The 26,076-nt window shown below is 41.5% G+C and overlaps 1 protein-coding gene across 2 annotated transcripts in view; it reads left to right on the top strand.

Moving 5' to 3' along the window:
* Nucleotides 1–26,076, top strand: part of LOC125021174 (metabotropic glutamate receptor 4-like) — a 162,752-nt gene that overhangs the window by 43,462 nt on the left and 93,214 nt on the right. For both annotated transcript variants that reach the window (XM_047607133.1, XM_047607124.1), the window contains exon 2: nucleotides 2,801–3,793. In XM_047607133.1, coding sequence (XP_047463089.1) covers nucleotides 3,260–3,793 — 534 coding nt within the window. In that variant the 5' untranslated portion in view covers nucleotides 2,801–3,259. The remainder of the gene's footprint in view (nucleotides 1–2,800; nucleotides 3,794–26,076) is intronic.

Below are 26,076 nucleotides of genomic sequence, written 5' to 3'. Positions count from 1 at the left end.
CAACCACTGATTCAAAATTTAGAACTGCTGTCGGCAATCTTCGATCATTTGGCAGGGAGAAAATTTGGACGTTTCTGAACTATTTCAGAGGGACTTCTTATTCGTCCCTCCATTTCAGCATTTAATCCGATAACAGCTCTCCAATAGACCTACTTAAATCCTCAAGAGCAACTCCCTTCCCTTGTAGACACTAAACTTTTCTGCGCTGGGAACAAATTAAAATAAATTGCACCGAGTTGTGTGAAAAAACAAAAAAAAGGACTTCATTAAAAGAAAACCTGCGTCTATGTGATGGGAAAACAAAACGCTGCAAAACCCTCATCACCCTCACATTTACATTCACTTTGCAAAGTGCACAAGACATAAATTATCTCAGCGTTTGTAAGACGTTAAATGGCTGAGATAGCTTAATCGTTTATTTACTGATGCAAATATGATTAATTTTCTGTAAAATGTAAACAGAATTTAATAGTGATTCATTTAACTTTAATAAGAGTTTATTAGAACGGGTTTCACTCACTAATGAAGAAAACCTAAATCCTAGACACGTTCCAGTAAACACCCTGTCTACATTATTAGTGTATGGCGTTGTGTAATTCCGTTTCGGTGAAGCCCTTACTGGAGTAAATCCTTAGCTCTATCAGCTGTCAGTGTGGCAGCGCTGAAAACAGCAGGGGACTCCGGCTGAGTGCGGTATCTGGAGCTCCTCCTCGTCACACTGAGGGGAGACGCTCGCTGTGTGGATTCTGCAATTTCCCCCCCAACTCCTACTCTCAGCAGACAGCTGATGTTTATCTGCTCTGCCCATCTGGGCCCCGCGACTAAACATCTGGTAGAGCTGCCACTGTGTATGCCGTGTTTCGCAGAGTGATGACAGTGAAGGGGCATTTCTGTCCACCCCTTCCAAAAAGATCTCCAGAGGCTGGGAGGACTTCATCTTTCACACGTCAAGGCTTATTCTTTAATCCTGACTCTGTTACCAGAGCATTGTCCAGCCCTCGAGACATTTATCTGGTTGCTTCATCCAGTGGCGCGCTGTAATTATCATGCTTGTGGCTTTATTGGTTTGTAATCACATTGGTGATGGATGGGCTGATTTGAAATAAGAAGTCCCTTGCCTTCAGCTCACGTCCCCAGTCGTCGTGCTTCCATTATGATCTCTTGGAAAATTATCACACAGCACGAACAGCTACAAACAAACATCAAACTCTTGAATTAATAAGTAATATTTTGCGCCACACATGCTGCAAGTCTTTCCAAAGTAAAGCACAGAGTGCTGCACAGGATCATTATGATCCATATTACATGGAACATTTTCATTCTACATGAGGCTTTTGTAAAAAAAAAAAAAAAAAAATGTGGCCAATGGCGGTTAAAAAGCATGCGCCACTCCGTCGCCATCGCCTTGACTCGCCTTTGAACATGCTTGTCAGTTTTTACTCTGCAGCCCGCTTGTGTGTTTTCGACTCTTTTACAAAACCCACACCGGTGTAGCATCCCTTTCCTCTTCCTCTTCTTCTAGGCTTCCCCTTACAACGAGATATTTTCAGTGACTGGTGCGCTTTCATCCATTATGGATGCTGTGTTTTAGGAGGATGATCCGTGCAGAATGATATAAATATCTCTTTTTGGTTCCCAGCAGGATGGCAGATGCAGCGAAACAGGGCACTGTGTAGTGTTAGAAGAGGGCATCTTTATTATTTGATTTGATGTCGAGAGTTAAAGAAGGCGAAGATGCGCACGTGACTAGGAGACAGCAAAACTGTCTATAATTCATGATTCCTGGCAAACCTCTTGACACCTTGACGCTTCTGAGAGGAAGTATCCAAATGTGTACTCAAAACTGTAAAAAAAATACAGCAATAAAAAGAACCATTACTGCTAGCCACTATAACTCCATTAAAATAATTGCAAATTATGCAGCAAAGTGATGAGTTAGACAGCTGCTGCAATGTAGCGCTACTTAGTGATCCTGAAAGAATTTTTTGCCCTTTGTGTCTCCTGTTACAGGCCACACCACAGCAGGGTGCTGTATGTTAGCATACAAAAGCAGCATGTAGATGGATCTGACACGTACTGTATACATATGTGTGTGTGTGACAGTCAACCAAGAGAAAAAGAAAAAGAGATGGGGACAGCAGCAGGCCTCTCCCACTGTGTCCAGATCCATTGCTCTATTAGTGTGGCTGTGGGGTGGAGAATGTACCACGCTATCTATCTACATAGACAGATAGAGAGGATGGAGAGAGGCCACTGTCAGTGCAAGGGGTGGGAGAGACTGCGAGAAACTGAATGATAACGCAAGGGAGACGTTTTCTTTGATTATCAGAATCACGTGCTCTTCGTTTAACGCTGAACTTCACAGCCTTTTGGTCAAATGTTCTGGAGACAATGTACATGAAGAGAGCAGTGCGCCGTTACAAGGCTTATGGAGCAGTGCCAAGCAGCAGCAAATCAGTTATGCTCAAGGCGCATAGAAATAATTCATCACAGTGCTCTGAAAGCAGTTGAGGCATGTGTGCAACACGGAAGAAAACTCCCGTGCAGAATGCTGGCCCAGGTATTATTTCTGCGTAAGTTTAGGGATCGAAATTCACTGTAGACACCGTAGCTTTGACTGACCGGTGTGGCTCTGAATACGATGCTGACTAAACCGTGTGTGCCACTGCAGCTAGTCTCACACACGCTGATAAAACTTTCACTATGACTAGACCAATGCAAAGCAACAACACCACAAATAGCAAGAATTTCAAAAAGTTGCTCTTCAGTATGTCTCAAACTTCTCTTTTTCTCTTTGCAGGAGACGGCTGTGAAGCCCACTGGCTCGTCCTGCGACTTTCAGGCTGCTCAATACACAGAGGGGAAGGCTAAACGTACCTGCGTGATTCTCGAGAACCAAAGAAGAGAGGCAAGCTTCCTACCTTTGTTCTTGGCGTATGAGAGTGCTCTCTGTGGACCCTGCCTCAGCACACTCTGTACTGTTTAGTTACTGCATGTATCCACCACTCTCAGGTGTAGGAAAAGGGAAAGAAAGGATAAGAGATAAAGAGACCTTCGCTGCATAATTAGTGTTACTGAGTTTGTGTCAGAGCTTGAAACCATGAGAAGAGACTTCTGAAGACAACACCGCTTGGCAAAAATACTGCAGCTAACCTTCAGGACATTTGCATGTGTGTGTGTGTGTGGGTATATTTGTACACACCTCTTTCATTTTCAAAGGACCTGAATTTGTGTTTGGATGCGGATTTAGCTTTTCATTATGACTCTGCGAGCAGGCTTTGAGAGAGCGTGGACTGGCTGCCACAGAGGTGTCCGCTGCTGGGGATTGCTGCTGGCTTGTTATTTCTTGATTGCCCTGGCAGCCAAACCCAAAATGCCAGGCCACACGCACCTCAATTCAATACGCATCGATGGGGACATATCTCTGGGAGGGCTGTTCCCGGTGCATGCAAGGGGGAACGACGGCAAAGCCTGTGGGGAGCTGAAGAAGGAGAAAGGGATCCACAGGCTGGAAGCCATGTTGTTTGCCTTGGACCGTATCAATAATGATAATGAGCTGCTGCCTAATATCACTCTCGGGGCACGCATACTGGACACCTGCTCCCGGGACACCCATGCTCTGGAACAGTCGCTGACATTTGTCCAGGCATTGATTGAGAAGGACTCAACTGATGTCAAGTGTCTGAGCGGAGGGCCGCCTATCATCACAAAGCCAGAGCGAGTGGTGGGAGTGATTGGTGCATCGGCGAGCTCCGTGTCAATCATGGTTGCCAACATTTTGCGGCTCTTCAAGGTCAGTTTCTTCTACAACGTCCACGTCTTACTTTTCATTTGTCTTCCATACTGTCTAATTATGTCTGCAGAGCGCCTTATGCAACATATCCTGTTTTTTTTTTTACATTTAGGTGTAACAACAAACAAAAAGCAAGCAACAATGAATTAAATTATGGTATTAATGTGTTAACATCTGCATGCTGTCAGCAAGGGTCACTTTGCTAGTACAAAAACATATATACACAAGCCCCGTTGTCGTTGCCTTTCTTTTGACCTTTTTATTTTCCATATTTTCACCAGCCATTACACCACGGTTCTCTTCACTAATGATATTAATTTGCCAAAAGGTCCTCAGTCTTGTCTTCTTTTAATTAATTCGGGGAAGTCATGCATTGCACCATGTGCTCATTGCACTACAATTGAATATAGTCTATAAAATGAGCACCCACACTATTCTGACTCAATAGAGGCAAATATTAGGCACAAATGGGAGAAAAACAACATATGACATGACTTCTGACATGTCTGTCTAACTGAACATGTGCATGACAGTCTGGCTCTGAATTGCTCCGTGCTCCTTAACCATTGAGATTTAGTGATTACTGAAGAGTAGAAAACACCATTAAAGCGTCCATTAGTGTAATACAGCAATTAGCGTTTGTTCTGTTTGCACAAGCTTCATCTTTTAAACGAGCCAGATAGAAGAGGAAACCTTATGGACCTATTGTGACGTTGATTCAACAGTGTTTTACCTGTTTGACAAGTAGCTGCTCGGCAAGCAAGAAAAGTGAGAAGGTGAATAGTACAAAACACCAAGAAGAAGCTAGATTGTGTTTTTATAGCAACATGCTAAGACCTGTCGAACAAGCTATGACATATCATGGGGATGCACAGACCTGACCACTGAGTACAAATGAAGTTGGTGATATGCACATCTGATAGAGGAACTGTATCATCACATTTCACTTCAGAAAAAACAAAAAAACAAACAAAAAAAAACTTTGCTCCTAGAAACAAGGTTTTGTTTGTTCAGTATGCAAACACGCGATAGAATCACATATATAGACTCATAGCATCTCAGCACCTTCTCAGCCTGCACAGGACTAAATGCACTGAGTTGGTTTCAATAGCAGTCCAAAAGTCAGCATTTCTAATCAAGGCTGTTCTTAGCACAGACCACAAACTGGACTGCCACCATTAACCTAGTGCAGAGCACAAGAGTTATCCATTGAGGCCAAATAATTTGGGATGACTGCTACACATCATGCTACTCCACGATGTGCCAACAGCAAATGTTCTACCAAACAAGCCTGTTTGTGCTATCTGGACTCCTTATGGAGGACACATGAACCGCCAGAGGAGGGCCAGTCCACTCATGGGCTTGTGAGACATCTTCACACAGCTAATTGGCAAGCCTCTGTTTGGGCAGGATTTTGCCAGTGAGTTGTAATGTGTTCCAAACTGAATGCCAAATCCGGCAGGGAGAACAAATTATTTTGCCTTTTCTTTTTTCCTGCTTTAAGGAGCATGGTGCTGTACAATCCAGGGCCCAGAGCTTTGTGTCAAACTCCATTTCTGGCTTTAGATTGACACCCAAAGGGTGGACAAATTACTCATCCTCTGGGCTCAAGTCGGAGTAAGCAGCAATCCCTTTTGATGGACAAAGGTCTTAAAGGTATCTGTCTAGTGGGCTTGAACTACCTCCCTGACAGGGTCTTGAGAACAACTCGGCAAATCCCACAGTGGGCCAGGGGAGAATGCTGCAGGATGCTGCAACTTCACTCCAACATGGAGAGACGGTTGTTGAAAAGCTACTTCTCATTAAAAGCCCTCACGACAAGAGATAGCTGACACACACCAATATCTGGAACTGACGAACAAGTTTCAATGCACGTGCAGGAAACAAAGCTCTGAGTGTGCTGTAGAGAATCTGTGGTTCTTCCAGCAGGAAAGTTATCTTGGGCAGGCCACGCAAGCGTGTCCAATTCAAGGAACAATCCTAGAATCTCAAGTCTGTCCTTGACAAGATACATGTGCTGTGAGGTAGTGTGAGCAGCCATTAGCTGAGCATGTTATGCATATCACAGCACTGCTTCAGAATAACCAAGAGCCACTAGTGTCCACCTGCACAGAAGTGGGGTCAGATGGAAAGGGAGAACAGGCTTTTAGGTAATGCAGTATTCGAAAATGCATTCATCTCCAGTGGTGGATTGGTATTGGTTAGTGGGCATAGGACATAGGGTGTTCTATGTCCACATGATCAGTTCACATCATTTCAGATCTAAAAAAAAGTGTCAGCAAGTCTTGGATTGGATGGATGGAAAAAATGACAGAGCATGGCAGCATACCAGCAACAAACTGGAAATGAGTGGTATGCAGGACAGCTGATGTAAGCTGTTGCCCGTTTACTGAAGGGAGAACGGACTATAGGAATGATTTGTGCAATGTTAACATATCGCCAACTAATTTTTCTGCTTCAATCTGTTCATACAGCTAATGTGACTTAAAAGCTAAAGGAACTTGGTCACAACAACAGTGGCACCGTTCATGAAGCATGCTTTTATTAATATTTATGTCTGAGGTAATTCATACATTGTTAAGAAAAGGGAAACCCCTTAAAAGCATTTAATCAAGTTATCTTTGCTTTTGCACTGTTGTTTTTGCACTCTTGTAAGGGCCTTGGAAGTGCTCCCAGCTGAAAAGAATAATACATTTTTTTTATTCTATCACAACACAGGTCACAAGATGATACTGCATATGCATAAGGCAAATATGAAATCGTATTTCAGAGCGGTAGTGCAACCAATGCAATGCAATTATGTACATAAAACACAGGGTGACAGTGCTACAGTGCAATGCGACATATAGAACTGCTCTTACAATGCAACACACCGGGGGGATGTTATTGAATGCTGGCCTTCAAAGTTTTCATTTTCTCTCAGTGATGATGGAAATGCATAAAGCTCTGGTGACTAAGGAACCAAATTATGCTCATTCTCTGGCAGTTGCCCAAGGGCAAGTAGAAGAAGATGAGTCAGGTTGAGGGAGAGGGGGTGAAGTCAGAAAGTTAAAACAAAAACCAATTTAAATTCCATTGTTATAAACTTTCATTCTGGCCCTTTTGAGCAAGTACTATTTGAATTTTAATCAGAAAGACCAACCAGAGACCACTATGTTGCAATTCAATTCCTCTGTGCTTGTTGTAAGGATACTGATAAGGAAAGCTAAGGTTGGGTTGTACATTCACAGCTTCATACATTTTCTCCACTATTAGAAACACATAAGGGCATCTTTAGGCAACTATGAAGGTATCACTCACCACCACTCGAATGTCTTCAAAAGATAGAGAGAGCTTCTTTTGGCTACTTTCTTTATCTCACCTGAGCAGTTCATTGGTGTATGCCCAACAGCAGCACAAGCTTCACCACGTTTCCATGTTTACTTGATGATTAATGCACACAGGGTACACAAATGAAAACACAACTTCAACATACCTACAGAATTATTTTGGAACTAACTCTGTTTGCCATCTCCATAATTGTTTCCAGCTCCTTACCAACAGGCCTTTCCTCATTCTCCTCACAGCCTTAGAGTGGCTAAGGGGGGGAAGTGTTTGCTCAGCACTTCAGAGCAGCAAGGATTCCGTCCCAACGGTGTGTCATGAATATTTTACTATATTGTTACGTAATTTATGCCCTGGGATTGGGGTTGAAAGCTCCCTCTCTGCATCATCTCATCGCTGGGTCCAGCTCTTGGTCTGTTTTCATCAGCTGAGTCTTTATACTGCAATATAAGCAGGAGCAAAGTGGAGCAAGCACTTGAGGTAATTAGTGGTTGGTTGCTTATGATACTCAAGACAGACTAAGTGTAATTAAAGCCCGGGGCTTTTGATTGTATCTTTTATACATCACTGAAAACAGCTACACTGACTGGCTTTAGGGATATTGCTGCAGCAGTCAGAAACTGCAGCAGCATGCGCTGCGTTTCAGGTGTAGAGGCTGACTTGCTGAGACAATCATAAGCTTCCAGGGGAAGAGAAGGGGTAGCCTGGGCAACTTCCGTACAGCAGCTCTCTAAATTAGGTACAAGTAGGCACACTCAGTCTGCAGGACCATGTCTTTCCTCTGTGAGGTTGGAGCTGATGGAAGGAAGAGAGCAGAGGTGGTAGATGGCTATAACCAGACCAGGAAAAAAGAGGGTTAACAGGTTGCCTGTTGTGCTGTCTGTAAAGCTGAGACCTAGCATCCGCCTCTCTCTTCCCTCATTAGAAACAGAGGCAGAGACCCTGAGGCAGAGTACCTCACTCCCCCCCAGTATCTCACCGTGTTGAGACAGGGCTCTTATTGGATCAGCCCACAGCGAAGATGAGCTGAAAGCTTTTGAGGCTCTCAAAAATATGCACACATGTGCTTTTCACTTGTTAATGGTCCATGTACACATGACCGTGATGATACATGTCTCTTTTTGTCAATGTCAGCAGTGAATAAAAATAGAGCTGCATTAAATAGCATGTTACACTGTATGTTAAACACGCATTAATCAGCTATTCTTAACGAGAACATCAAACATTAAGAGGCAAGAAGAAGCTAGATGCAACGCGCCAATAGGAACCAAGAAATATTAATGGAATTCAGAGATGATCCGAAGAGCGTGGGATGAACTCATATCACTAGTCAAATGTTTACCACAACTCTGACTTTGTTTACTACCACCAAACTCACCGTGCGTGGGATTGGAGCGTTGGGTGATGGAGCAGCGACGTTGTTGACTTCATTTGAAGCAAGGCAGTGATGGCAAAAGGAGCTAGCTCGGTCCGTGCTCTAGCAATGGTTTTATGACGACTTGCTTCACTTGGTTAATTCGGAAACCAAAGCTAGGAGTGTCCACTAGCAACCAGCTGTGAGTTACAAAGCTATGGCTGATGAGCAAATTGCTCTGTATGAGGGCAGGGCTTGAGTTAGGGCAAATGAGTCTGCAAACCACTACACATGTACAATGTACACGTCCCCCAGGTACGGGTGGATGTTATTATTAATTTGATGCCATTTCTAAGGACGAAGAAATCACTTGTCATTTTCCTTTCAGCCCAAGTTTTGTTGAGAAAAATGTGGCGCTTTAGCTGCTAAATGCTCCACTGCACCCACCATGTAGGTACTGAATCTATTTTTTTCTTAGGCAACAAATACATTGTGTTCATCAGAGTATGTTTGATGCAAAGTTTGGTGATAATTCTTTAAATGTTTGTCACAATGATAACTTTCTACTATAATGACAAAGCTTCAACCACTTGAACTTTATGGAAGACGTAGTGTCGTCAAATATGTCCCAACTCAAAAATACCAGTGTGGCCATATGCTACAGTCCTACTCGTTCGTGCTTTATCAAACATGGACAGTCCACCTGGAACTGGTTTATAATTTCGGAGCTTCAGATTAGGACATAAGAAATCACTCCAAGCGCACTCCCATTTTATCTCAAATGTGATTTGGTGCACATTGCAGCAGTTCATTCATGCAGCCTATTTCTGGAAAAACCAGCCACCCATGTTCCACAAATCTCATATTCTGAAATTCCCAGTTACCAAAAAGTCCAGCACAAACAAACAAGGACCGAACCAAGAATTGCCTAAAAACAACCAGTTGTTTTCAGTGTGTTCACAGACCAGTGGGCATTCCCATGGTTTCATTTGTGCCCCTCAACTTGACTTTTTCAACTGACCAGACCAAATCCATGAAGCTGTCTTTGTCGACCCCAGATTGCAAACGTCCCTCATGTGCCATGCCCCAGCAACAGAAGAGCAGCTCCTTTAGTTCAGGATTAGTTCCGACTCAGCTCACTTTGCCCACCCAAACCCGGGCGGTCAATTCCCAGGACAGTCGTGAGTGAAGGCTGCCCAAAACCATGCCTTTTATTCTTGGCAATATTTTATCCTCTTCCTCCTGCTGTTTGCAAATCCCTCTGCAGGCAACCAAACCACTGCTGGTAATCACCACGCACAGGGACAAAAAGCTACTGCGCCGCTGCCTCATTCTTTGCATTCTTTTTGACGACATGTTAGGTTGTACCCAAATTAATTAGGGGCATTTAATTAATAAAGACTAGCAGGCCTGCTGAGGAAATATTGGCAGGAGAGGGAAATGTCTTTTCTTTTTTAAATGTATGATTTCATTCTGCTGAGAAATTCAAGAATCAAAGAGGGACAATGAGTAGCACAACTCAAATACCAACAGATTTAGCTAATGTTCTCCATGTTGGAGCTGTTACTACTGTATACCACAGCACTTTCAATCTCCCAATTTCTAACATTTGATGTGCGCCTGGTTCCCTGCTCTACATTTTCTATAAAAAGTTGCAGAATCTCACATCTTCACAACAAACGAACCAACAAACAAAGCACAGCTATCGGACAGCTTCTTTGAAAAGAGCGTAGGATAAAAGGCTCGGAGCTGTCTCACCTGCTCAATCTCACCATCAGCCCAGCGATCCATCACTGTCCCACTGTGTGAGGCTGCTTAAAATTTACTCAGACTCTAACAGAGGACTGAACCCACAAAGATGAGGAAACAGATATCATCGAGGAGCTCAAAGAGCTTTAAATTAAAAGTAATCAATGGTGCCATGACAGCTTACCTATTGATTGCTGGAGAGTGATTTTCTTTTTCTTTTTTTTTTGGCTTGAGGTGTCAAAGTGACAGTGTCAGCCGCCGGGGGAAATGAGAGTTCAGTTATTTATTCATTTCAGCGCGGCAGCTTCTGTGCACTTTTCCCGACTGATAAATATAAAACATATGACCAATAAAATGTCAGTATCATAAAATTTTCATGGGGCCACTTGTAAAGTTGCCTGAGATTTTAAAGGGATTGTTCTGTCAGCCTAATGCCGGGCGATATCCTCAGCCTGCCCTGCAGCAGGGACAAAGAGAAGAAGTTTGGCTGCCTTCAGGCTAAGGAGCTTGGACATCATCCAGCCTCCGAACACATGAGACAACATTGAGCCTACCATGAGTCATTGCTGCGTCACACAAAGACTCGCTTTCTGGTTGGAGGCATTCGGGACTGACTGTGAAGACAGAGCATTCAAGTTATAATTTTGAAGTAAATAGCACTGGGGCGAGTTTTAATTGTCAAACTCGGACATACTGCAAAGTGACAGTCAAAGTATTTGACTTCCACGCAACAACCAGTTCATTTTTGTTCTGTCAGTGCCTTATTCAGCTGCCTTGACAATGATAAACAAAGGTTTCCACAGAGCCAGAAAAAACCCATCAGAACCAAGTAATGTATTCGTTATCAGCAAGTGTCATTTATTTATTTCATCAGGGGGCCAATTTTATATTTTATTTTATTTTACTGCTTCATTGAGAAATCATATTCAAACAATGAATGTAAGGCTCAATTCAAAGTATGCATCAGTAGGAACAGGCAGCTGGAGTTGGGCCACCTTATTCACATTGTTGTCGCTCTTGCCTTTCACCAGACAGGGCAGTGACTGAACAACAGCTTAAATAAATTTAGATTAACAGCATGTTAGTCAGACGTGTTGTTTCACTGAGGCACTACTACACTTACTCCATCCAACACCATGTGCCATCTCCAGCCGTTGGCCTGATGGTGGTCGGTTGGAACATTTCACCATATTTCCCAAATGTACTCTTTTGTATTTTGTATTGGTGTGTGTCAGGGATTTTTGATTGAGCTGACTAATAATCCTGTGTGTCACTGCCGCTTCGCGTTTTTATATTTAATCTTTTTAATGCATCGCAGTGCAAATGCTGTCATGTCACACTTTATCATCCAAGGTGACCACTCAGGACATGCAATAAAGAAGGAATTAAAAAGGGGAATGGCTCAGGCTGAAGCAGGCCTTTTCTACTAGTCAACTCCCATAATTACAGTTATTTAGCTATATTGTTAAATCTGTCTCCGGCTGGTGTGATGAGAACAGTGATGTGACTGGCTAAGAATTAATTCATCACACCACCCGTCGTCAGCCCTTGTGCACATTGCACTCCTACATAAATACATGAACCAAAATAGCAGGTGCCCTTGAGACACCCACAAGCTCAAGACGTACTACTTTGCACTTGTCAGTTAAAACAGGGCCTCGGTGAACTAAACACTTACTTAAAACTCACCACCACAGGCTGACGGTAATAGTGATACGCATATTTGCCATTAGGAAATCCGCAAGAACAAATGGCCATGTAGAAGCTACATTTTGCTTTGAGTTTTCAAATCCCAAACATCTGTTAATGAATCAAATAAATACTTATAAATACGGAAAAGCCTACAGAGCCTCCATTTCCCACAATTCAGTGATTATGTTACTTTATGGTGTCAAGTTCTACATTATTTTTTTCTCCTACCTATTCCCCTACCTATTATTTGTGTATATTAAACTTGGCCTAGTGCTATTTATAAATACCCATTATCATAATCATTTTTCATACCATATTAAGCTGTTCAAATAATACAGGTTCAAATATTCATTTTTGTTTTACATAAACAGACCTGACATACATATAACTGTGTATCCATTTTGGCCTCAGTAGTTGGCTGATGGGAACGAGCTGTACTGTTAGCTCCTCTTCTGCTAACATTGCAGCGTGCTTCTGGATTTCACCTGGGGACTTTACAGGCTCTCGGGCCAATTGCGGGGAACCTGACAGAGCCAGCGTGTAATATTCAGCCTTGCGATTGGCTCAGCAGTGATAGGAGCGGGGCCTACTGTGTACAGGAGGCTTTGATTGACAGGTCTAGTGTGACGCTCTGCGTGAAAACGTATCACTGAATGTGTGCTGGCTGAAAGATGATGTCTTAAGCCTCCATTCATCCCTTTACTAAAATATGTTGGATTCATGTTAATGTGTATTTAAAGAAATTTAAATTGGTGGGGGAAAATTAAAAAAAAAAAAAAAATAATAATAATATATATAAAAAATGTCTAATCAACCAAAGATTTTGCGACCCCTCTGCAGGACCTATGCACAACCCCTAGGGGTCACGGATCCACTGTTGAAGACCTATGTGCTGTGTACATTAGCATTGCACAGTTGTCCTTTGAGATAAAATAAAAGGTTATATAAATTATTCATATATAAAAATGAATGGTTTCACTGTCAACACACAAGAAATACACGAAATAGAATGAATTATGTCGCAGCTGTTATATTTATGAATGGCATATGTGACATGAGGAAAAAAATAACCTTCTTGGTCTTTAATGCTCCAGTATACAATAACACGTCTACTGCTCTTACACCAGGTGGTAGCACCAGTGTCTAACTTCACATTAATATTTTCTTCTATTCCCTTGAGCTCTCCCGGCCCGCTCTTTTATCACCACCACAAATCAAGGAAGGCTGTATTTACATGACTTTACAGTGTCTCCCACTTCATGAAGCCAGTGTTCACACGGACTCTGTATCGAAACCTATCGCGTTCACTAATTGTTTGCACGCTTTCACACACACATTACCAGCTGGCACAAGAGGATCAATTCTCATTTACAGGCTAATTATTGTCTCCGGCGCTTCCTCACTCGGTAAAAACACAATAAATACTCACAGACAAGCTGTCTGTTTGTCAACACCCCGTCACCTTGTTTCTTTAACCTGCAATCATTAAGCTATCAAGATCTGAAGACCTTCCATTACACGGAGACACCTAGATATTGACCCACGGCCATCAAGCCGGCCTGACAACCTCTAATTTCCTGACATGTTTACCTTGTATTTTTCCAGCTGAAAGTTGCTATTTGGACTTGTTCGCTGTGGAACGGACCAAATTGGTATCGATTTTCTCAAAATATTGATATATAGCTATAGACCAATACGTCAAGTTTCTGCACCAAATATTTCCAGTCGGTCAATCGGTTTCATGTCTCAGCCTCCCTTTGCTTGCTCATGCAGTGACGGCACACTGCAAACGTCTCTGGCTCCTCTGAGAACAACATCTTAACCATTTGTTATGAAATGGTGTGTCAATACTAAGTTATTCTGCAACACTGTGGGCAAATGAACGTTTTGAAATTCAGTATAACCCGTCTGCCCGTGGCACACATTGTTCCCATGTGTCTGTGTTTAGTAGTTCTCACGCTAACAGTGCAAGTAGAATAATAAAAAGGAATCTCTCATGAGGCTGCTCAGCTGCAGGTTCTTTATGAAATCTTGTTCTTAGGAACCAGCATATTATGTTTCCCAGTGACGCACTGTTTTGTATCCTGAGGTGCTGTGTATTAGCCGCTGCTGATCCACCTCATTTAATAGCGTTTGTTCCAGTTAAATATGCAGTTTGCTCCGTGATGTAACACATCTTGTAGGTCATCTTATCCGATCTTAGATATACGACATTATAGAGGACGGGGTTTTGCACTCAGGGATACCCTTGAAGTATTTAAACACTTTATGCGTGAATGATAAATTAACCATGTGTCCTACGTAAGTAATACGAATACGAACTGGATTATTGCTTTGATTGTTTGAGGATGAAATAAATCCAAGACATATGAAGGTAGTTGTTCACAATGTGTCAAAAAGTGAGACTTCCTTCAAACATAACAACATCGTCAATCGTTTCTGTTAGTGTCAAAACTGCATTAAAGTGAGTAAGGTTGTAGCCAAGACATCATCTCTTTCCATTCGCCTTTTCCCCAATGGAACCCTTTTCTTTTTATGACATGTGGGATACGCTCTCACCTCAATCAGGTTAGCAACCGTTTGTAAGGTTGGAACAGATATGCATGCCTGAAAAAGAAAACCTTTACGTACTTTCAAACACTGTGAAAGACTTGGTCTTGGTCGGTGAAAGTGTTTTTGGACACAGAGGAAGGCTGTCCCGTTTAAACAATATTACTGGTAGGTTCGTCAGCCATGTGAAGTGTAGTGCGATTGTCTTTTCAGAATTAGGTCAAAACCTGTACATGTAATCATAGTAAACCACCCAACTACTTCTTCTTCTACAGAATTTGTGGCCCTTTCACAGCATATGTTCCTTTGTTTTTACGGCACAAACTGGATTAGTCAGTTCACATGTAGTGAAAAAACAACTTTGTTTCTCAGTATTTTTAAAAGGCATTTCTGCAATGTAGAAATTTAACTGTGGAAAAGATATGAGCCCAAATTGGAGGAAATATACAAAAAAGAAAATTCTGCTTTTGATGGCTTACAAGTAAATTAAACATGTTTACAGATACATGTATAATGATAACGAATGATATTTACTCTCCTTCTCTAGCTACACATAATTCCTGCAGGTTACAAAGATTTGACTGCAGGGGCTCTGGGGCCGTCCAGAAGGATGCTGCAGTTTTCTGTCTCAAGCTACTTTCAGTGCCTCAGGGTGGAAATCTCTGCCCTGTTGGGCACCTCCATAAAACTTGAGACATAAACGGAGACATGAGCCACGGCCTCACACTGCCGATTCGTACTAAATGAAATGTCAACAGAGGCGCACTTTAATCCCACTAACCACATCCCATTCCTTATTTTGCCATACATGCCTTTCTAAATGCGGAAGAGGATTTACTACTCTTACTGTCACAACCTGCTGTCTTCGGTTTGACCCCAGATTTACCGTCTTATTTGTCTCAATGACGCGGCAAAGTCAGCAGTACAGGTGGTAAACCCACAAGGCCCCGTTGCCCCTTGCTGGAGCGTGACCATGACTTAAAACCCGAACGGTATCGACATGAGGATGAATACAGTGAGTGGATGGACTTGTTCCAAAGTCATCCAAAGATGTTGTGCCATTAGATGAAAGTGCAGTTTGTGTCAGAGAAATCAATGTGTGTGAACAAGCATTACAAATTACATTTTATATTAATGCTGTCAACGGCATGTTCGGAATACAGATGTTGTTGGTTTAGGCTGTTGAGTTTCTCAGCTGCGCCAAACAATCTTTAAATATTATTTTTTTTTGCGTTTGAATGCAAAATGTTAAGAGATGACGTTCCTGGCAGTGCAGGCGTCAGCGACCACAGGAGTCGATGCTCCTCTTAATTTACTTATCATCCTTTCCCTTTAATTAAGTTTCTTATCTCTGAATGAACTCTGAATAAAAGGTTGAATTAAACGTACACTCCATACACGATAGGACTTTGGGTGCGTGCAAAATACACACACAAAAAAATAAAAAATAGCTCATATTTCAAAGTAAATAAGAATAATCGCTCTTACCGTATAGCTGAAAACATTCCTCTCAATAAGCAATTAATGAAGGAGGAAAAGCCTTTGATAATTATATTCAATTAAAACAAGCAAAGTAATTATGCCCAATGTGACTATGAAGCTTATTCTTAAATAAACAGAAGTTAGTTTCACTGGTGCTTAGACTAAATAAACCCTGAGGAAACTTCAAGTTTAATAGTAGTTCTTGCTGGATCAGCAACACAAGCTAAAGGTCAGTGCTGGATCATGAGGGTAATGGGGTTTTTATCATTAACCAATTTATTTTGAAGCCGTGAAATGGTTTACGAATCTGTCTATAATGTGAGCAATTGAAGGAGAGAAAGTGAATGCATCCGGCCACTCGCTCAACTTGTAACAACACGTGTCTCCCCTGAAACTGATTACCTGTGCAGACAGTGACACTCCTGTGTAAAAGCCATTACCATCGACTCAGTGAATACATTACCTGCCCGTGCACTGTCCTCACAGTTAATAAACTAGTCAGGGTTAATGGAGACATCAGATCCTGACATAGACGCCTTCAGCGATTATGCAGCTGCAGCAGAGTCATTTTTTAAAATTTTATTTTAAATCTCACCTTTGTCAAATGTTTTAAAAGATAACTTTTGTCCATCAAAAGTCTTGTGTCTTTATCACAGATAATGCAGAAATAGTAGCAACATTTGCGGTTGACAAACCACACTCATTTATTTGCCCTAACGGCTTGTCCTCGGCTGTCGCTGGGTCGCCAGTCTATTTAGTTTCTGCAAACACGCTGCACATTCATTTCCTGGTAGTTAAATATTACCCAGTTAACTATATGAATAACATTACAAAACCGAACACCCACATCATTTCTCTTTTTCACACATGATAAATCAACAGAATCTAAGTGGAACTGAATGAGCTGCACTTACACACGATGCACAAAACACAAACTCCAACTCCAGTCCTATAATATTGCTTATGACACAACTATTATTGAAGTGAATCTGACTCAAAATGAGCCTGCACTGGGGACACAAGGGGAGGCGTTGATGTGAGATGTCAAAATACCGTGAGGCTTTCAAGGGCCCGCATCTGGCGGTTAGCCAAAAGTATTATTATCACTACCAGTACTGCTATTAGTTCAGAGTTAAAAGATTGGGTTTTCTTAAAAGACTGAACTTTGAAACAGTTCTCCAGCAGTCTGTGGAGTTTTATGATTTTCAGCAAATTTACCTATAGTTCTAAATATTTTATGCTGCCATCAGTCTTTGTAAAAGCCACACCACGAGTATTACGCCCTTGTTTCTTTTTTAATTCCATTTGCAGGTCTTAAACTTCAAAGATCCACCTTAGGTGAAAAGCCTGGTTTGCTTACATATGGAGAAGTTAGCTGTCTGTTGGCATCACTGTCAAAGCACACACAGGAATGACTAGATTGAAACACTCAGGCAATCAGCCTGCACTGCTTGCAGACGTTAGAAAGGCACAGCTTGATTTTGAGCAGGAGAGACTGCAGGCACACTCACTCAGCCCACTCTGTTGTCTCATAACGGCTGCACACTACATGTGCTATCAATGCTTTTCACCGCCCCACTTCTCTTTTCTGCAAGTTAAGCTGGAAAAAGGCGTAATGAAATATTTAAAATCCAACTATTGGGGTTTGCAGAGGAGTGCATTTCTTTCTCTTTCCGTCTCAGAGAAGTCGTACATGTGGGGGGGGGGGTGGAGCTGGCCTTGGGTCGGATGTAACTCTTGATAAAGAATCGCAGAGTGAGTGTATTAAGACTGAGATTTCGTTCACTGGTTCACAGTAACATGAGCAGAGCCAATGGGAGTGGGCCGTCACCCACTTGTTTACATCACGTCTTAACGGTTGAGGCGTCGCTGCCAGAAGATTCTATTAAACTAGTCTCTGTGGGACGGCCTCTAATTTGATTAAGCAGACTATGTAAATAGAATATAATCTCCATTACATTTTGTTCAGTTCAGCACAGTTATTTGTTGGCAATTGAAATGTTGTGGAATAAGAAGAATAACGGCACTGCACACATCTGCAACCATGTTCACAAAGCTCAAAGCACCTGAACACTGATTTAAATTTTTATTTATTTTCTGTTTAATTAATTTGGCTGCACAAGTCATTTATTTTACATCATTTAATATCATATTTCCCTCTATTAAACTCAAATGTTTTTTGTTTGATCCTTAAACGTGTCATCCAGAAACTAGTTTAAATAAAGAATCTTTTTTACTACAGTTTTTAATGATCTGTCACAGAAAAGAAAGCCATAACCCCATTAAATCTTTCTTTTATTTGGGAATAGGTTCTTAATAGCTTTGTAATAGACAATTAAGTGCTACTAATCAGTTGCCTTTGAGTACTTAAGGGATATTCAGATGGGATTCAAATCCCATAATATTGAAAGGACAGATAAAACTTACCCTAGATTCAGTTTAGAGCCACTGAATGACAACATGTGTTCTACATAAGTGTGAGCCGAGAAAGTTTGGGATAAGGATTCGCTGTATGTTCGCAGTTTCCCATTGTTTAAAACTTAAAAATTTTCATCTTAACACTCTTTTCATTTTGGTCATTCCATCCATATCCATTGGGGGTATAGCCAAAGCACACAGATCAATAGTGCAGTCAGAAGGTTTAAAAGCTGGCAGGATGAATGGCTGCCAGAGTGCTTTGAATTATTCAATGGTGTGTGGATTTGTCAGTCTCCTTTGCGCTGACAGGACTGTTTACACGGCTACATTCAAAAGAGCAAGGACCGAGATGTAAAATAATACAACCGACATGCTTCGCCCATAACATTTCATCTGCCTGTGTTAACTGTTGGAAGAGAAGTAACAAACCATTTGCCAACCATTTTAATGCATTTAAAAAAAAATATATATATATATATATAGGTATAGGTATAGGTATAGGTATGAAACGATAAAAAAAGACAACAAACAGGGGGAGTGTTACCTGTCCAGTCAGAGGAAGTGAGACTCTCACCTCGTGTAAAAACATGCCCGTGGCCAAACTGCATTCAAGTCTATTACAGATATCAATTGACACATTTGCCCCGCTCATGACAGGACACAGAGCCAAACAATGGGATGGACCCAGACACATCAGTGGATGATGCTTTGAATAATGCTCAAAGTGGATTTTATTCTAACGCGGTTTGGCAGACGCTGGAATGAAGCCACGGTCCACATACTGTAATGGACGTGGCTGTTCATCCATCCGTCACTGCACACTACATGCTAGGCTGTCTGGACCGCACAAGGCTCCACAAGTCTGAATTAAAATGAGGTTGAGAATGCTGTCAAGGTCACAACAGGGCTGCATGAAGCAAGGATTCTTCTTGACAAATTTCTGAATATGACAGGTGAAACTTCCCGGCGCAAGACAATGTTGCTAAGGTCCTCTATGTTTCTGACAAATACGGACCAACATTGGCCATAATCAGTCCAAGGAGGTTGGTGTGGAATGTCAGGCCAGAGTTAAGACAACAAGATGATATGGGTGAACTGTGGTCCACCAGCCACCCTGCCTGCTTTTAAGCTGATGATACAATCTCTGCCTGTCAACCCACAGGGGTGGGCGCAAATACTCGAGACAACAACACAAGCTCTTAATGTATGGAGTGCACGGACAAATGGACAGCACGGGAGAAAAGGAAAAGTTTAAGCAGAGAGGAGTGTACTAAAAGGAAAAAATGAAAGGAAAGTGCAGCCAATGATGCTAGTGGGGTCAGGACATTGAAGCCTTAGCAAGACCTAACATCCGCAACTACACATGCCATATTGATACTACTATATGTTTTAAAAAATCTATACAGGAAATAAATCCAGACTCGTAACATGGAGCCATATATTCTGTTCTCTCTGAAAGGATCATAAGTTACTGAGATATACCAGGGATTCCTGATGCACAACAGATGTTTGGATGAAACGCCTATCAAAGAAAAAAACACGAATGGAAGTTCATTTGCAAAAATGTAGATGTATGCTTCTGCAACGGATCCACTACACTGTTGTGCAGTTTTGACCAAGTAACTTATACTTCACAAGAAACTCAATTACTGAATGTGTAGTTCTCATCAGGCCTTTCCACTGCAGCGTACGTCTTTTCTTATTATATTCGGATGCCAGTTGTTTTGATGTGCGTGGCTGTTGGATCATGCTGTTCATTCAGCATGCACCCACACACAGCACACTGATCTCTGCCCAGGATAGGTTAGCGTTATTGTTACACTGACAATATTAGCATCTGAGCGCTCACAGGTTGGCCACTAACATTTATGCTATACCGCATTAACCACTTGGCCACTTCCAATTTTGTACTTATTTTAGAGTAATAACCAGACACCACATGAGAAAAAAAGTTCTACCTGGTCGATGTGTTGAGAACAACCAGCAAGAACTCCCAAACAAGGGCCGCGAGTACAAAATGACATCATTTTGTTCTCGCAACATCTCACTTCTTGTGGAGCCTTTATACTTGCGCACCAATGTGTTTGCACCATTCTGTACTTATTAAACCATTAAACCTCCAGTCAGCTGTGTGGAGTTTTTCTGTGCTTCAAACTATAGTGATGGTGACCGAGTTGCTCGCATAAGAGATGCAGCTAATAACGGTTGGAGAACAGCTGTTTTAACTAGAATAGAGCCAATAGGCCACTGAAGGACATGGCTGTTGGTTCTTAAGCCAACGCCTGTCGTGAATACATGAACATTAGCCAGAGCTGACATTAAATTCCCAGCCTTAATTGTTATTGATCAGGACCCAGTTGCCTACGAGCTTCTAAATCAAATGTTATATAGGAGGCTGAGCAGCCTCACCCTACAAGTGAATATGGAATAATAACAAGTGTAATTGGTCACATAAACAGTCCCAAGTTATATCTATTTATAGTGGCGCTTCCGCCTTTGTAACCACACATCGGGCCTTTGGTGAAGATCAGACAACATGAAGACAAGAGTTCCAGGCCCACGTTAATGGGAAGCATGATGGAAATGTGGCTCTTAGTGTTTCTGCTTCACATACTAATTTCAGAGGCTATAATCTACTGCTATTTATTTATCTCTCTGGTAGAGAGCGAACTTCAAATAGACCTTCAAGTCTTACGCCTCATTCCTGTCACAGTTCATTCTCTAAGTCTGTCCCCGGTGTACTCACAGTTCTTTGTCTTTCACATCATTTGAGTCAATTTGAATGTGAATTAAAGCAGCAGGAAATACAATTTGTGATTGTTAACCATGTTTGAAAACCACAAAATTCTCATGCCAGGAGGGTTTGTTGAGAGAAACAAAAGCACCATTAGCTTCTATTTCTAGCCCATGGGACATACAGCACATCTAGCATAGTAATAGTGCTTGGTAATTAATTTTCAGTAATGAAATAAGATCACATTTGGAAGTAACTAAACTATAGAGGGTAGGCATTGATGTCTCTTCCACCCCGAGTGGCAAAAACATGGCGAGATGTGGCAGTAAATACAGTGAGACCGGGAAAAATGTGGATAATCAGATCAAATTAAGGATAACTGGAATCAACACTGATCCATACAAACTACCACATAACGAATGGTCCACGGACATTCACATGTGGCCAGAAATCAATTATCCATTTATTTACATGGACCTGATTTCAACGGCAGGAAATAGTGTATTTATACTGAACTTATACTGAACTCATGCTCCAACGGCTTTGTACTTGGTACCCCCTTATTTGGAAAAGTGGATTAACCTCAGTTTCAGTTTCAGTTAATTTCAGTTATAGTAAATGTAACTAAATAAAGGATGCCAACGCTCACAGCTTAACTGAGAAGTAACATTAGCTACACAACACTGTAGCGTCTCACTGGACGTTAAGAGGATGACGAGGAGTGATCCCACATATTCCGTTAATTGTTTTATTGTGATTTATTGTTGGAACTGAAATAGTTACTGTTGGACATAACTACACCAGAACAACAACATCGACAAACTTATCTGACAGCCCTCCAGAACGTCACTTAAGAAGTAACTTAAAGTACGACTCCATCCAAAAATACAGCATAAATTAATATTACCTGACACAAAATGTGAACCACAACACCAGGTTTCAGTGCCTGGATTCCAGTTGTTTCTTTGTAATGCAGCAATTCAGCTACTTCTCTTTTCTTTTGAAGTCAGAGATATCTGTAAAAATATATCTCCGACTGCTTTTCAAATCTGTTGGTACGGTCAATTGTACAACAGATCTTGTCCATGTTTTTTTAGTTTTACACTTTAGATGCTATTTGAGACTATGATTCAAACTAATGCTGCTAATCTCCGCACTCTGTCACATGCATATCCTCTATATATCACGTTGTTATTTTGGAAAATAAACTAAAGCACAACACGACCTAGCGGTGAGATAAATCTGCCAATCAATGATCTGACTGCCACTAATCTCTTGCATCAAGTGACTATTTGTTGGATACCAAGGTAAAGTTGTGTCTTTTTGCACACTGCAATGAAAAACACACCACAGCGGGGAAGGACGAGTGGAGGGAATTATAATGAATGCAATAATTCAGAAGTAAACACACAAATTTATGTTGAGAACATCAATCAAATTGTCCTGAGGTCTTGTCACATTCATGTAATTAGAAACAACCTTGACGAAGGGAAAGACTATGAGAGATGATGGCAAAGCAGTGGACAACACAAAAAAGGTCCCCTTCAAGTCAACACCTATTCTCATTTATTCCAGGACTGAAACACTCAGACCTGTCAGCTGGAGCTCTGGGAGAACGAATCTAATTATTTTACTCCGTATTGAGAAACTTACAGACCCTGTTTTCAACTCCAAGCCACAACTATTCCTCATTTCCAGAAGCTCCATGGCAGAACAGTAATTATCAACTTCCACTTTTATTAGCTATCTATAATGGCTCTTAACCAATTATAAAGTGGTTGGAAAATTAATTTTCATGGAGAAGGGAAGGAGGGCAGAGTTCTTTGTTGCCTGAGGGTATCTGAAAGGAATTATTGGTCAGAAAACAGACAAGTAAAATAAAACACCACAAAAGAGTGGAAACAAATGTGAATGAAGAGATGGAGATGCCCCAGTGGCGCAGGGGAGAAAGGGCGCCACACTCATATGGAGCCACCTGCAAGCTCGAAAATTTGTGCTGAAGCAGTCCGTGAAATGGCTTCCAGGGGTTGTACAACCCCAAACTGTTTCAAGAAAAGCAGAGTGTACAGTATATTGCTCAATGTATTTTACCTCCTACCCCAAACTACTGAGTAATAATGAAAAAAATGAGTCTTGAGGCTTTGTTTCTGTTTGTGTTTATCAGGCGTCCACAGATCCCTTCCAGTGTAGGCGTCTAGGGTAATGGATTAGAGGGCTGGTGCCCGTGATATCATGGTTGAGAAAGAACCGCATATTTTAGAGTTTCTTTGTCTCCATGTGGGGCCTGTGTGTTTCGCTGGTGAGTTAGACTGTTACTATACGCACCCCTGGCATCGCCGCAGTGACAGTGGCAAAGCCGAGGGTGAGACAGATCGGCAAAAAGTGGACATGGGAGGATTTAACATTAGCCTCAGTTTGTAGCTTACAGAATGAAGTCAGGTGTAACAGGATTTAATAAATATGCTATCTGCCAACGTTTCACTGATGACATTAGTTCCAACTGTTTAAAAAACACACATGTTTTGGTGTTTGTTTACAGACATACCCTGAGTCATATGTTACATATATGCTAAACCTCCTCAAATTTCACTTTTTCCCAGAGTGCGCATTTGGTCAAGCATTCGTTGATCCATAGTAGGGCTGCACGATTCAGGAAAAAATTTGAGTCACGATTTTTTTGCTTAGAATTGAGATCACGATTCTTTGGCACATTTTTTTTTTTTTTTTTACAAAATGTTTATTGCACTGATGAACCTGGGGTTTATTTTTCCATCCATTTAACTCTTTACCGCTGACTTCTCTCTTCTTCACTGTTTCTACACACTCAACTGCAGGCGGGCTTCCTCTACTGACAGAATCACATGCTATAAAGATGCTTTACCATAGGTCGATGGAGGAGTCAACGGCAGTGCTGCTTTTAGGGACGCTTGAAAAAATCCAGGAAGAAATAGGAGCAGTTTTTTTGTGCTGCCGCTTGTGAAATAAAATGCTTAAGAATCGTTGTGTTTTGAAACGAGATGGCATGTATGTGTGAATCAAGATCGCGTTTTTTTAACGATTTATCGTGCAGCCCTAATATGTGCCATCTTACAGACGTCATGCTTAAAATGGGACCTTATGGAATAAACAGATGTAAAGATGAAACCGTTATCAGATCCTCCCTGACATCTTATTCTTGTTGGTGCTCCCAGAAATCATGCACAGATTGTTTCCATGTCTCAAGTGGAAAGTTGCAGAGTTTCGTCTAATATGTGATGTTGTCAGCTCTCAGTCTGTGGCTTTGTTCAAGGGATCCCACATATATTATGTTGACAGGACAGCTTAGATGCATGGCAGCATCGCTTAAAATTCACATTCATGCATATGTTGAATGAGCTGAAGGAGAATCCATTCAAAACGTTAAGTTGCACAAAACATAACTGTATAGATATTAGGGATTAAAGCATAGACCTCCTGATATTACATTCTAAGTGATCACATGAGTCCTGCTTGTAGCCCACCTCGCCTAATCATGCACTACTTAAGTGGACACATATAGGCTACATTCAGCTGGTGCATGATTGCTTTGATGATTACACCCGTCTAAGGAGACACTTTTGGTATCCGCGTGGAGCCGACAGAGGACTCGCAGCTGAAGGGAACTTACATTCCAAGGATTCATCACTGCGAGTGCCCCTTTTGACTTAGACGTAGTCATGTGATCCATTGATTGGATGAAAATGTGCATTCTTGCAGCTTTAAATGCACTGGTTTATTCATGCTGCGTCAACTTTTGCTTTGTCTTTTAAACTGTGAACCAGACCTTGGATTGAAAGAGTGCAGGTGCTGCTCAAATCTAACACAGCGTATAATCATCCCCCCAAGTGTGTTTACTTCTCAGGTAATTTGACCAGCGTGAAGGTTCCCATAGATAAAGGAGGGCAGCTGTGTGCCTCCTGAGTAAAAGGAAGAAACAAAATGTTGATCTATCTATCTATCTATCTATCTATCTATCTATCTATCTATCTATCTATCTATCTATCTATCTATCTATCTATCTATCTATCTATCTATCTATCTATCTATCTATCTATCTCATTTGTTTCCTTATTCATTGTTGACTTTCTCTCTGACAAACCCTCAGTCAAACAATGTCATTCTATGACACATGTCAAACTCAAGGCCATTGATACCACAAATCCCAGACTGCATTGCAATAGCTGACCTGGCATCAGGCAGGCCCATCAATCAACTTCATTGACAAAGTCACCAGTCTCACGGTTGCCTTGGCAACCGTTCATCGTATCGGTAGACACCACTACAGCTAAACGCCAGTTGGTTAGCACATGAACACTAACATGCATACAAACTGAAAGAGTCGGCCAAATAACAGCAGCATGTTTAACATGGGCTCAGCATGCTAACTTAGCCTCATGGTTAGCTCATTGACTACTAAGGTTCTCTCACCATATTGTAACCACCAGAGCCATATATTAGAGAGTTTGGTCAACTCAAATCATGGGCGCCATGTTAGATACATCGGAACGAAGATTCTACAGTGTAACCCTATGCGGCGGATGTGCTATGTTGAAATAAATTGCTTATTTTCACCATTAACAGGCCTATAAATGTTACTGCCAACGTCTGTCAATACGTAAAAGGTCCTCACTTAACTATCCCAGCGTCTGCTTACTTTCATGTAATCATAAATGAGCCTGTAAAATGCTTTGTTGCCCAAATGGCTAATCAGTCACAGAGCCGTGTTTACCTTCTCCTCATTCTCCTGTGTTCATCCATCTTTGTTAAAAGTTTAGAATTAATCTAGTCTTACTGTTATTTAGTATTGTCATTAGTATTATCATAACATTTGCACGCTAGCCATAATAACTTAGTAGTATCCGAGGCAAAATGTCAATGATGTCTGGCTATCTACATGGACATCAATTACATGCACACATGGGTTTCACAGTATATATGACAGTAGTAAGTCTTTAGTCTAGA

The sequence above is a fragment of the Mugil cephalus genome, chromosome 1 (genome assembly GCF_022458985.1).
Source record: "Mugil cephalus isolate CIBA_MC_2020 chromosome 1, CIBA_Mcephalus_1.1, whole genome shotgun sequence".
Taxonomy (NCBI): domain Eukaryota; kingdom Metazoa; phylum Chordata; class Actinopteri; order Mugiliformes; family Mugilidae; genus Mugil; species Mugil cephalus.
The sequence above is the reverse complement of the archived record's forward strand: the minus strand, read 5'-3'. Positions and strand labels throughout refer to the sequence as shown.